At 37.2% G+C, this 13,243-nt stretch overlaps 1 protein-coding gene across 8 annotated transcripts in view; it reads right to left on the bottom strand.

Annotated features, from left to right (window-relative positions):
* Nucleotides 1-752: 752 nt before the first annotated feature.
* Nucleotides 753-13,243, bottom strand: part of RESF1 (retroelement silencing factor 1) — a 32,874-nt gene continuing 20,383 nt past the window's right edge. For 5 of the 8 annotated variants that reach the window (XM_007116735.4, XM_028491171.2, XM_007116737.4 and 2 more), the window contains 3 exons: nt 5,802-10,791; nt 4,450-4,533; nt 753-1,467 (listed from right to left, as the gene is read on the bottom strand). In XM_007116735.4, coding sequence (XP_007116797.2) covers nt 1,301-1,467; nt 4,450-4,533; nt 5,802-10,791 — 5,241 coding nt within the window. In that variant the 3' untranslated portion in view covers nt 753-1,300. The other 3 variants (XM_028491174.2, XM_028491173.2, XR_008617680.1) reach the window with 3 other exon arrangements.

The following is a 13,243-nucleotide window of genomic DNA, read 5'->3' as shown; positions in this document are numbered from 1 at the left end:
TGAGCACAACGGCTTTTCCTATGGAAGCATGCTATTTAATATTTTGAGAAGCCCAGTCTTCTGAAGTCTTCAGAATGTATTTTTAAAACTTGTGATAAAATGTACATAAGAGTTTACCATCTCATGCACTTTTAAGTGCACAGTTCAATAGTGCTAAGAATATTTGCACTAGCAAAACAAACTATACATCCAACTGAAAAACTCTCCATTTCTCTCTACTCTCAGAAATGTAGTTTTAATGTGTGAACTACGTAGCATTAAGATTTTATGAAAACAACACATTTCTACTTCTAGTAATCATAAAGTAAAGCCCAGAAACATTTGAAGAGTTAGTTTGCCTTCCTTGCAATTTCCTGAACCTAAATTTTTGCTCTTCTAATGAATGAACCTGAAAATATTTACTTGGGACAGCCTAATTAACATTTCTCCTTTTTTTTTATTTTTTGCAGTACACGGGCCCCTCACTGTTGTGGCCTCTCCCGTTGCGGAGCACATGCTCCGGACACGCAGGCTCAGCGGCCATGGCTTATGGGCCCAGCCACTCTGCAGCATGTGGGATCTTCCCGGACCGGGGCATGAACCCGTGTCCCCTGCATCGGCAGGTGGACTCTCAACCACTGCGCCACCAGGGAAGCCCAACATTTCTCCTTTTAAAAACACCTTTCTAAAATGTGCTCTGTTTTGAGGGCGGGAAATCAAACACAAATCAAACTGTTTCGGATATACTTTTTAAAAAATAAATGTTTATTTCAAGTATGAAAAGTAATGTTTAAACATTATCCAAAAATTATGTTCAGTTTAACAAGTATAAAACAAGACTCCGACAAAAAGTTTACAATTCAGTATAAAATACTTAAGAATATACTTTGACATTCACAGTGAGGATTTCTGAAAAATAAATTTTGCTAATAAGTTTTAGAAACAAAAATACAGTCCCAGAGGAAATAAACAAGTCCTTAAGTAATGAACAGGTCTCCCTTAGGATGGATAGTTAGCATTTCAAAACAAGATTTGTATAATAATTCCTTTTAAAATAATGGTAAACTTGGTTCAATAATGTCAGAATTCAATACCTTACGGTTTCCCTGACAAATACCATCTATTTCTTATGTCTGCTACCCACAAATAAGGTTCTCAAGCCAATTTAATTAAGTTAACGTCGATATACATAACCTAAAATGGTAACCAAACTCTGAGAAATTTTATCACAGCAATCTATTTCCAGAAAAATAATTTGAAAGGAAAGTGACAAATTTTCTTGTGGCAATTAGAGAACCATCAGAAGAATTAAAGTCTCAAATTATTCTAAAGTACTGCTACCCAGACTTCTGCTTCTCTTCTCCATGTACATCTTTTTGTAGGTTTGAAACATTGCTTTTGAATCTTTTACTGGGTTTTGTAGTGTCTCAAATCCATCTGCACTGAAACTTCTCTTGGAGAGTCTTGAATTAGCCAAAACATTATCATCTAAGGAAACAAAAATTTTATTTACTTTATTACTCTTAATGTTAGTGACTAGTATACAATCAATATAAATTGAGATGGAAAACGTGTTGTTCTCTGGGATAAAAAATTAGGGAAAGAGTTACGTGTGACAAACTGGCTCTTTACCTACAAAATTATAAAGTAGATACACAGGACGTCTTGCCTCTCCTTTGGGGGCTGTTTTCTAACGTCATCCCCATCCTCATTGCCCAGGGCTATTCTGCTCTACCTGTACCCTTGCCCAATAAAAACTCTTATTATTTGCACACTATTATGAACGTGACTTTCTTAACAGCCATCTAACCTAGCAATATAAAAAGCACAAACGCAAGCCAGTTCCAAAGAGTAAATGGAAAGTACAGCTTGTATATTCTGGCCTTGCTATGCACTAGGTATTCTAAGAAATATCTGTATTTTTCTGTTTCTTTAGACTATTTCAGTGCTGTCATTAGCCTCACTATCCCTTTTTTGATGGGCCCAGCCAGGTTTTCCTCTGTGTATTTCTAGATGTGCCTCTATATTTCAGAAGCTGTTCCAATTCTGAATTCCCAAATTTTACATTCCTGCTCTAGCCACTCCTTTCTGAAAAAGTTTTCTTTTACCTTTTTCTGCCTGGGTGGGTCAAGCACTCTGTCCTCTTCTTTCTTTCTTTATTTTTTTTTGGTAACAGAGGACGGCTACTCTTCTTTTTTTTTTTTTTTTTTTTTTGCGGTACGCGGGCCTCTAACTGCCGTGGCCTCTCCCGTTGCGGAGCACAGGCTCCAGACACGCAGGCTCAGCGGCCATGGCTCACGGGCCCAGCCGCTCCGCGGCACGTGGGATCTTCCCGGACCAGGGCACGAACCCGCGTCCCCTGCATCGGCAGGCGGGCTCTCAACCACTGCGCCACCAGGGAAGCCCTTAATTCTTTATCTGTTTCAAATTCCTCTCCGTGCACATCAGCTTTCTGTTATGAATGCTGATACCTGAGGTGCAGCTGTAAGCTGCTTTCCGCTGGATTCTGTCACCTCCTCTTCTACCTCACCCTGACAGTTTCACGACTTGCTCCATCTACACTCCAACCTTTGCCACCAAATTTAGGTGTTGCTTATCTAAAGTGTGTTTTTTATAGCTCTCTGGGAGTTCCAGTTCTCCAGTCTCTTCCTCTTGGTATGCTCTGTCTTTCATGATTTCCCTGAGTCTCGTAAGTTTTTAAATTATAAATTTATTTTTTTATTTATTTTTGGCTACATTGGGTCTTTGTTGCTGCACGCAGGCTCTCTCCAGTTGCAGCAAGCGGGCTCTAGGCTCGTGGGCTTCAGTAGTTACGGCTCACAGGCTCTAGAGTGCAGGCTCAGTAGTCGCAGCACACGGGCTTAGTTGCTCCACAGCATGTGCGATCTTCCCGGACTGGGGCACGAACCCATGTCCCCTGCGTTGGCAGGCAGATTCTGAACCTCTGCGCTACCAGGGAAGCCCTTGTAATACTTTTGACAGAGCTCTGGACTTGTTTCTTAGCTTTTCTCTCACCCTGCTGCATCTCTCATTGCGCCTGGGCCCTGCTTTGTGTCATTTTCATAGTGATCCTGAGTACTGATGTCCCACCTTCAGTGTTTATTGCTCATCCTGTCTGCAGGTATCTTCATGTCTGTCGTTTAGCTCATGCTGCTCCGAGTCTTTGGTCAACCTGTGCATATATCTGTCTTCTGAGTATTTTCAGATTCAGATTCCAGTTATGCCTCTCAACTCTCTCTGAGGCAAAGCTTATGGCCCTCCCTTTTTCCAAGGAACTTTCTTGCTGCAATCTCCACACCCATTTCCATCTTTCTCATATTTCACTTCCTGTGTTCCAACTTTAGGGGTGTGTTTTCTACTCTCTCACTAATTCATTTTCTCCTCTTTCAGCTGTCTTCCTGTTCTAATTAAGAGTGCACATTTCTTCTTCCTTTGATTCTTTCATTCAGGTTTCTTTTTCCCTTTATGTATCTTCAATGTGTAAGACTCCATTTCTACATGCCTGCTTACATATATTCTTTATAAGCTCTTCTCAACCTTTGTCACACTTCTTCTCTTGCTTCTCTTTACTGTTGCTCATGGCAAAATTCTGCTTCTCCCAATTTTCAAAAGACTCTTATGAACTTTTCGTATTTAATTAACCAAAACTAAAATAAAATTCCTGAACCCTAGGTTCCAGTTCTCAATGCAAAACCCTAAAACACAAAATACATTCATTCCACTAATTAAAAATCAGATACTAAAAACTCTGGTTTTCTGGTTGGCCCTCAGCCCAAAACCCTTCCCAGCAAAAAACAAAAACAAAACAAAACCCCAAACCAAACCAAAACAAAAAACTAGGAGCATCAGTCTTTGGTCATCAAAATAACTCAAATTCCACACTTAATAAACTTTGAAGACAGGGATGTAGTTCAAGTCCCTATTGAGTTACTGGCTATGTAACTTTAGCCAAATCATCTAACCTCTCATTGATAAATGGGAACATCTTTGTCTCCCTGGTTTAGAGAATTTAATTACCTAACTTGCAAATAATCTAATCTAGGGGTTGGCTAACAGGGTATGCCTGTGGGCCAAGCCCAGCCTCTAGCAAGTTTTGGTAAAGTTTAATTGGAACATAGCCCATGCTCATTCATTATTCTACAGCCATTTCTCACTGCAATGTTAGAGTATTTAGGAGAGACATTATGATTTGCAAAACCTATCTACACAGAAGAAGTATGCCAACCCCTTGTCTTAAGTCACTGTGATGAGAATTCTCTTGTTAAAAGGAAGGAGATCACTACTTCTCTGTCCACAGCATGAGAGAAAAAATAGGAGAATGTCTTCCTACCACTCATACAGACACTGAACTATTTTTTAAAAGAATATGGATTAAAAACCAAACTTCACAATAGTTTCATAACTGTAATCCAGCTTATATATGACAAAGTGCCAGGTAAGTAAAATAAAAACTTAAATAGACGGTTTTACCTATTTCTTGGTTGGCTTCCGGCATCCTTTTCTCCTCAGTCACACATTTTAACCAGTCTTCTTTTGTACTTTTTATTCCTGAAACTATTTAAATATTCATTTTCAGATCTCTAAATATTGCTATTCATCTCTTTTAGTACTATAATGAAGGAAAACCATGTAAGCCTAAATTAGATTTTAGAAGGCCTCAGATATATTCACACATAACGAAAAAGGGCATGGAAAAATGCGTTCTCCCATATGACGTGCCTGAATCTCACAATTTAAAAGTTTACCTTCATTATGTAATTATGTTTCTCCTACTTGGGCTGAACACCAACACATCTCAAGATACGTAAGGGCACATGAGACAGAATGTACCTCACACTGCTGCTGCACCCACTTCCAACCAGCCCCTTAGATTCTAAGGATCTAGTTTTAAGAACCAAGTGTAATCACCAGTACTTTACAAAATGAATTTTATACTCTACTCATATATCCCTACCACCTTACAAGAAAAAGTACCTTATTTACATTGTAATTTTATGCACCCAAACAGATACTGTCTGAACACAGTACAGGAGAAACTACGATTTCCATTCAAATCCTTTAGTTTTCCAATCTGGGTTTCTCAACACAATGTTTTACATATACTATCCACGGCCCATAAATGTTTCCTTCTACCACAAGTTATGAGTCCTCTATTTTCTGCTTCCATCTTGCACTACATTGAGAATTCTATCCTTCGGCTAACCAACAGTCATGATTTCCATTCAGGTTTGGTAACTCAACAATGGACAACACTGCTTCCAAGATCCTCCCATTGTGTATTTCATGAGTAGACTAGAAGGTACCACTCTAACTTTAGTGATAACACAATCACCAACTGCTTCAAAGATGACAGTAAGTCAAACCACTTCCGTATGTACAAAAAGATTTCATTAACATTACATATCTCCTAACATTTAGACCAAAATTTCAAATTCACAGGGCTTTGAAACTGCAAGCCCCAAAAAAGAATGAACAAAGGCCAAGACCTGAAATAATGTACACTTGATGCTTTTCTGACTTAGCACAAAGAGTGTTTTTCACTGCTTGGCACAAAAGGAAATCTTTGTATTTGGCAAACCTTACAATTTTATGTACCTCTTGTCTTTAATGTGAATGTAGTATAATTTAAAATAAGTGGGACACAAACTTAAAATAAATATTGCCCAATGAACCATCAACTTACTCAGAAAACTAAATACTAAGTAAAGGCAAAATGCATTTAAGTCTCTCCTAGCTACAGGGAAGTCAGGAGAGATGCTCTGTCACTTGCTGAACTACAGTATTACAATGCTGCAGACACCATCAAAAAAATCATACTGGACCTTGCACAGGAGCTTGCTCCTTCCTAGGAGATGGCAGATCCTTCTGGTCTTTAACAGGGTTTGTATTCTTAAATAGTCCATCTGGACATAATTTAAACTCCAGCATGCTTAGTTTCTCTGTGGTATCTTTCACAGGTAAAAGGGTCTTAGGTTTATTTTCTGGTCTCTTTTCTTTATTAACCTTCCTGGGTGAACCGTCTAATTTTGTGAGACAAATGCGCTCACGTTCAGTGCATTTAAATGCAACTCTGTTCAGATACAGTTTCCTCTGATCCTTTGCTTGGGAAGCCATTTGGCTGAATTCAACGTCATTATTTACATTACTTAAATTTTTGTCTAATTTGGTTTTATCACTCCACATTTTATCAGGTGGCTTTCCACCAACTGTTCCTTTAATATTCCTTGAAATGTATGTTTTAGACTCCTTGGAATGATGGGCTTTGAGGTTTTTACCATGGCTTGCACCAATATTTAATGATTCCTTCGAGGTCTGTACACTGCCATTGTGTCTCTCATTTGATCTCCCACAACTTCCCACTCGCGTAGAAAGTTTATTGGACCTCATATACTGAGAATCACATGGTACATTTTTCAGGTAGTTTTTCTTTAATGCTTCTTTATGCTTCTGCCTTGATAAATACTCCTTTGGTGATAGAACTCTATTAATTTTAGATGAGCTATCCATAGAGCCTGAGGACTTAACATTTGACACTGTCTTTTCTTTAATCCTGGCTCTTTCACCTGTGGTTGAGAAAAGGTTACAGAATTTAAATGCACCACCTCCCACATTCTTATTCTGCTCTTGTTTATCATATTTCTTCCTCTTTATCTCTGAATCAAGTATGCTCCCTTCATCTAACTTCTTTTCCAAAACTTTTTGTTTAGAACCACCTGCTTTCAATTTTCTCTTTTCCGGTGATACTGACTGTACCAAAGAACCATTCTTCACATGCAAATCTTTATTTTTACCTGTCAAAAAACCCATCTTTGGTTTTAGTGGTCGTAAGTTTTGTGCCATGAGCTTCCTCTGCAGGCTCTCTTGAGAAAACTTTGCAATTTTGTTAGTGGAGTGAAAAGTTATCTCATGAAATTGCAGTTTTCTTTTTCTTTTGTGACTCTGCAAAGAATCTGGTTTTTTATCACCTTTAGATAAAAAGTGACCAGATAATTCTTGTTCTGTCCCTAATGAGCTATTATGTTCTGATTTGGATTTATCTTTTATATTCCTGCCTTGCTCTGTTTCAGGAAAAGATTTTTTCTCAATTGGACAAGTCAGAAGAATCTTCGGCTGATTATTTGGAGGACTGTTAAATGCAATAGGAACATCTCTGTCAGAGGTTCTCTCTCCTTGTTTATAACCGTTAGTCTCCAAAGGAGAACGTGGATCTTTCCCTTTTTCTTCCTTTGAAGTTGAGTTCTTAGTGGAATTACACTGGCATTGAGGTACTCCTTCATAAACCATAGAGAGCCACCCCAACGCACAGCAACGGACATCATCTTTTTCTGAATCCAGTATTACAGAATCACAGGTTTCTTCAACTGTATGTGCTTGTGGGTCACACTGGTTCCCTTCTTTTGTGACAGGCTTTTCTTTCTGAGGCTCTGTCAGTTTGTCTACCTCATTGGGTTGATCGTCCTGTTCAGGAAATAATTCTTTCATTTGCTCTGAATTTAATATTGTAATTTGTATCTGGTCTGTTGAGTCTTTGGAGTCACAACCGGTTGTACCACAGGTTTGAGCTTTTGAGATTTGGTGTGCCATTTGTTGGACCACAAAACCTTCATGCATGTTCACAGGTTCAATACCATAGGGAAACTCTTTTAAAAGTTCTGACAGCTGATCATGTAGGTATAAGATTGATGTCTTATCTTTGAGATTCTCATTTGTTGTAGGATCCTGGGCCGCTTCCTGAGGGTAATTATCCTGCTGAATAGCAGCTGGTGAACACATATCATTAGCCATGCTTTCATTTTTAGTGATATGCTCCAAACTGCTTTCCTCTAGAATTCCACACTTTGCGCCAATGTACTTCAAAGTCGATGGTTCTGGAGGTTGCAGTGACTCTGACTGATCAGTTATTTTATGTGAAACATCTGTGCACTGTACAAAATTATCTTTTTGAAAGTCAAAGTCTTTATTCCCAGTGATATTGTCAAATTGTTCATTTTGTCTACTATTCATTACTTGGTGATTGGGTAGAGGTTTCTGTGGCTCAACCTTTTGCAAAGAGGGCAAGTTGAATATCTTTGCTATTTGGGAATTATAAGAGGTATCACCTTCAACAAGAGAACAAATACTGCCAATCTGTAATACATCTCTGCCCACAATATCACTGTCCTTTGATATACATGAGGTTTGCTGATCACTCACAGGATACTGGATATCTGGTTCTGATTTGTCATGCTTTCCTTGATTGGTATTAGGTGTGACTTCTGAATTAGTATTAGTTGACTCACTTTGCTTATCCTTCTGAATTAGTGGGAAAATCTTGGTGCTTGTGGCACTTGTCACTGGTTCATTAACATTCAAAGCAGCAGTATTTTCCGAGGATTTGCTTTGTAAACTACAAACACTGCCTTCTTTAATAACTGGATATATTGTTTCAGGTAAAGCTTCAGGTGTTATACCTTTGACAGACAATGTTTTGACATCTGAAAGAATTAAGGGTGATACTACAGCAATCCCCTTTGTAGTAGTTGCTCCTGAAGACTCATAATTCTGTGCTACCATTGATAAAACTGTGTCTTGTGAGCTGTTTACAATTTTATTCTGAGAATTTCCCACAGCTGAAAATGGACTCTTCTCATAGATGTCCGCAGGCTTTGAAATTCCAACCGCTGTTTTGTTTGTTTTTGACTCATTACACTGTTTTTCTTCCGTAGGTTCTGAAGGTTGCTTTTTCCACAAAGAAAGACATGTTGCTAGCAATTCCATGGAAAAGTGAGAGTCACTTTTAGAAGACATTCCATTGAAGGATTTATGCTCAAAGCAAGAAGAGCTGTTTGAAATCTTGGCATTTATATTACAAGTACTTGGAGTACCTGGAGTTTCCATGGTTTTCAAATTCACTTGGTTACCAGTGTTCTGGACATTTGGATTCATTTCAAAACTATGCAGTTTAGAATCATGAATACGTTCATTAGTATCTTTTAATAATTTCTTCTGAGTTTTATTTCCAGATGCAAGTAAACTGAGAATTAGCCTATTTTTATTTGGATATTTTGAAACATATTCCTCAAAGGATGTAGACTGAGGAAGAGAAGTTGCTTCAGAATTTGTTGGCACATTTTGTGCAACATTGTCTAAATTTCCTGATGAAAACTGGGTGTTATTTAATATTGCCTGGGTAATCTCAACAGCTGATGTCTTTAAAGAACTCACAACTTGCGAACAGCCAGAAGTTAGTAAAACAGAACTGACTTGGTTAAAATTTCTGTCCTGAAGGTTGGAATTCAATGTATTGTGTGTTCTATTTGTTTCTTCTGTAGATTCCATTACCGTTGGTGGTTTATCCTCCACGGTATCTGGAGGGCCTAGGGTTACCTGTGGTCCAGACTGGATTTTGGCAGTTTGTTTCAGAGACAACCCACAATTTTGAGCTGATTCACTATAAGAGGTATTAGTTGTTTTAATACAACCTGCTGCCATCAAAAGATTTTTATTAATTTTAATTTTCCTTGCAAGGTCTGAAAACTTCTTTTTTATTTCTACTAATGTTTTAATATCCCTCACTAACTTTTCTTTTGTGGCACTTGTGTCCAGTACTTGATTTGAAGTTAGATTTCGAGAATCCACTCTTTTCTCTTGATTATTTTGAGTAAGAGCCTGAACACCACCCACAGAAGATCTAACAGGTTCACTGAAAGGCTGATTGACATTGGTATTTACTCTCAAGTTACAGGAATTTCCCATTGTGCTGAAATTTTCATTAAGGTTTTGCCACTGCTGCTGAAAGCCTCTACAAAAGTCTTTCCTCATTTCAGATAAGTTCATTTCTTGACTCTGAGGAACTTCCATAGAAGTGTGTTTAACAACATGCGGAGTACTTTGCAGAGGCTGGCTTGCATACCTACAGTCATAAGGAGGAGGAGGAGGTCTTTTGTCAGTTTGAGTAACCGCATACTGATATGACGGTACAGTTGCAATCTGCTTTGACTGTAAAGTCAGGGCAGGATTTGGAGATTGACTATTTTTAACTTGTAATGATACAGATGACATAGGGGTTTGTTTCTGAAGAGTAGGATCCTGCAAAAAGCTTCGTGATGAATAACTATATTGCTTTGGAAGTGGTCTGTAATCTGGGTAAGTCAATCCACTGGATGCACACTGCTGTGCCCAATCAACCTGCTGCTCTGATAAAGGTAGGTTAAGTCTCGGGTTTCCTTGATAAGTTATAGGAACTCTTCCGGAATTAGAAGGGATCATTTGTAGTTGCATAGAATAGGTATCTGATGTTAGAAATTGATTCTGTAGTGCACGTACATTGGGCGTATTCGTTCCAAAACCAGTCTGATGAGATACAGTTGCCCCTGTATGAGAAAGCATAGAATTCCTCATTGGTGAGTTCAACCATACATCCTGTGTAACTCCTGAAGACATTTGCAAATCGTGATTTGGTTGTTTGGGTCCTTTAACATTTGCATATGTTATTCTTTCTACTGAAGTTTGTGAGGTCACAATGGTCCCACTATGCATATCAGAAATAGGGATTTGTTGAGGAGTTTTATAATTTCTGATGTTGAGCAGCGGCTGTGAAACTGGATTTAAATTACTGAGAAATAGGCATGGTTCTTGGTTACTTCCAGGATGGTTTAAAGAACTTTGAGATGCTGTGGTAAGTGTGTTTACTAAAGCTTGCTCCAAAAAAGATGCCTGTTTTTTAGGATACTGTGGTGGTAAGGTGACACTCTCTGATTTTGCATTCCAGTTCATTGTCGATTTGATGCAGTAGCAGTGTATTAAAAGCCAGCTGTTTTGAATGTCAGGAATCTGTAGGAAATAAAGATCTTTTATTAAAAAGCTGTTTTGCCAGGTCAGAATTTCTAAGATAATTTTCTTAGTTTACCTTATCACCAATGCTGACTATGTCTAGCAAAATTCCTGAAACAGACTAGAGAAAGCTTCTTCCTTAATTTGGATAAGAGGAACAGCAAAGGAAGATGTAATAATAAATATGGCAAATGTCAATAAAATTTTCTGGCATGTTCAACAGAAATTCATTCTACCCAATATAGTATTTTGTTTGTTACACTTAAGAGACAATTACTTTCTGTATTTATTTATTTTAACTAGCTCTTTATTCTAAGTAACTCATGATCACTGTAAAAACAATTTTTTTTTTTGTGAAAAAAAATTTTTTAAAAATCAAGCATATACTAAGAAGCCCTTACTACTGTCCATCTCCAATGTCTAACTACAATTTTTTTTGTGTGAAAAAAATTTTTTAAAAATCAAGCATATACTAAGAAGCCCTTACTACTGTCCATCTCCAATGTCTAACTCCCTAGGGGTATCTACTGTTACCTTTCTTTCAGAAAATTTCTATATATAAAAAAACACCAATACATAGATAAAATCTCATCTTTTAAGACAAATGGAGTCCTACCAAACATGCTGTCTACAGTTAGCCTCATTTTCATTACTATACCTAGGATATCTTATCATTTCAACTACATGTATATCTATCTCACTGTCTGCATAACATTCCACTTTCTGTGTATATCACCATTTAACCATTTCTCTATTGATGGACGTCTGGTTTTCTTAAGTTTTTGCACTTATAAACTATCCTATACTAAGAATTCTTGTATTTATGCTTTTATATTTGTGCTGTTTCTGGAAATTCCTACAAGTGAAATCAATATGTCAAAAGACACTAAAATTATTTTCATAAGCAGTGACAAATTGCCTTCCAAAAAGACTGAAATAATTTATACTCTCACCAACAGTACAGGGACATATCTAAAAACGGACAAATCCGTAACAATAAATGATAGGACAAAGTTGACTTAAACGTATTAATAGTATACCAAACAACTGCAGAATACACATTCTTTCCAATGCACATGGAATTTTTACTGGTACTGACCATATGGCTAGGCCATAAGCAAATCTCATTTTTGAAGGATTACAATAATTCAGATTAATTCACAGTGGAATTAATCTAGAAATTGTAGAAAAAAGGACCTAGGAAACTGCCAAATAATTAAGAAATAAAGAATGCAGTGAGCTCTGGTGTCTCTTCCTCTAATTATCCAATAGGATACCAGACCTACTGAATCAGACCCCACCCTTATGACCTCATTTACCTTAATTATCTCCCTAAAGGCCCCGTCTCTAAAAATAGTCACACTGGAGGTCAGAGCTTCAACATATGCATCTGGTCGGGGGGTGGGGGACAAGACACGCAGTTTAGTCCATAATGGGCTCCCAACCCCATGTTAACATATGACTTGAGGATAATTTATAACATTAAATAGACTTATTTAAAGAAGACTGGGATACAATCTCCGTATTTATCATACAAAGTTAAAAATAACAAGTTAATCCAAGGAAAAGACAGTGAAATAAACAAAATGAGAACAGAGATTCAATAAGTCACAAGTTGGTAACAAATAAAAATCAGTAAGCCTCTGACAACACTGATCATCATAAAAAAGACCCCGCTGTATTGGGAAAAGAGGCTATCACTAGATCTTACAGACATTAAAACGGTAATGTATATATCTTGAGTATTTCCAAACATTTAAAATTTAGGTGGAATGGAGAAATTCCTTGAAAAAACATACCCAAACATCTATAATTAAGTATCTTCACAAAGAAAACAGCAGGGCCGTGTGGCTGTACTGGAGTGTTCTACAATTTATGGAAGAGATAAATCCAATATAACCTCTTTAAAAGGATAAAAGAGGGAACACTTCACAGCTTATTTACTGAGCCTATCATACCAAAGCTGAAAAGAAAGACAATCAAGAAGCCAATCTCTCAGAAACAAACACAAAAGTCCACAACAAAATGTTAGCAAACCAAATGGGGTGATACATGAAAAGGATAACATCATGATCAAACTGAGTTTATTTCAGGAATACAAAGTTTGTCATTGAAAATTAATCAAAGTAATTACATTATAATTATTTTAAAAATCATATGATCATTTCAACAGATGCAAGGACTTTTGATAAAATTCAATTAAAATTCATTAAAAGAACAATTGTATAAAACCAAGAATAGAAAGAAGTTTCCTTAATTTTGATAAATGGTAATTTCAAAAATTCAGACCAACAAAAGTAATATTATTAATAATAATAGATAACTTAAATAAAGATGCCACTATCACCCACTTCTATTCATTGTTGCACTGGACATCCTAGAAAGTGTAAGAATTGTGAAGGAAAACATAAAGCTATTAAGAGACGTTATGCAGAAAATCCAAAACAATCTG

The sequence above is a fragment of the Physeter macrocephalus genome, chromosome 6, assembly GCF_002837175.3.
Source record: "Physeter macrocephalus isolate SW-GA chromosome 6, ASM283717v5, whole genome shotgun sequence".
NCBI lineage: Eukaryota > Metazoa > Chordata > Mammalia > Artiodactyla > Physeteridae > Physeter > Physeter macrocephalus.
This window is presented reverse-complemented; position numbering and strand designations above follow the sequence as displayed.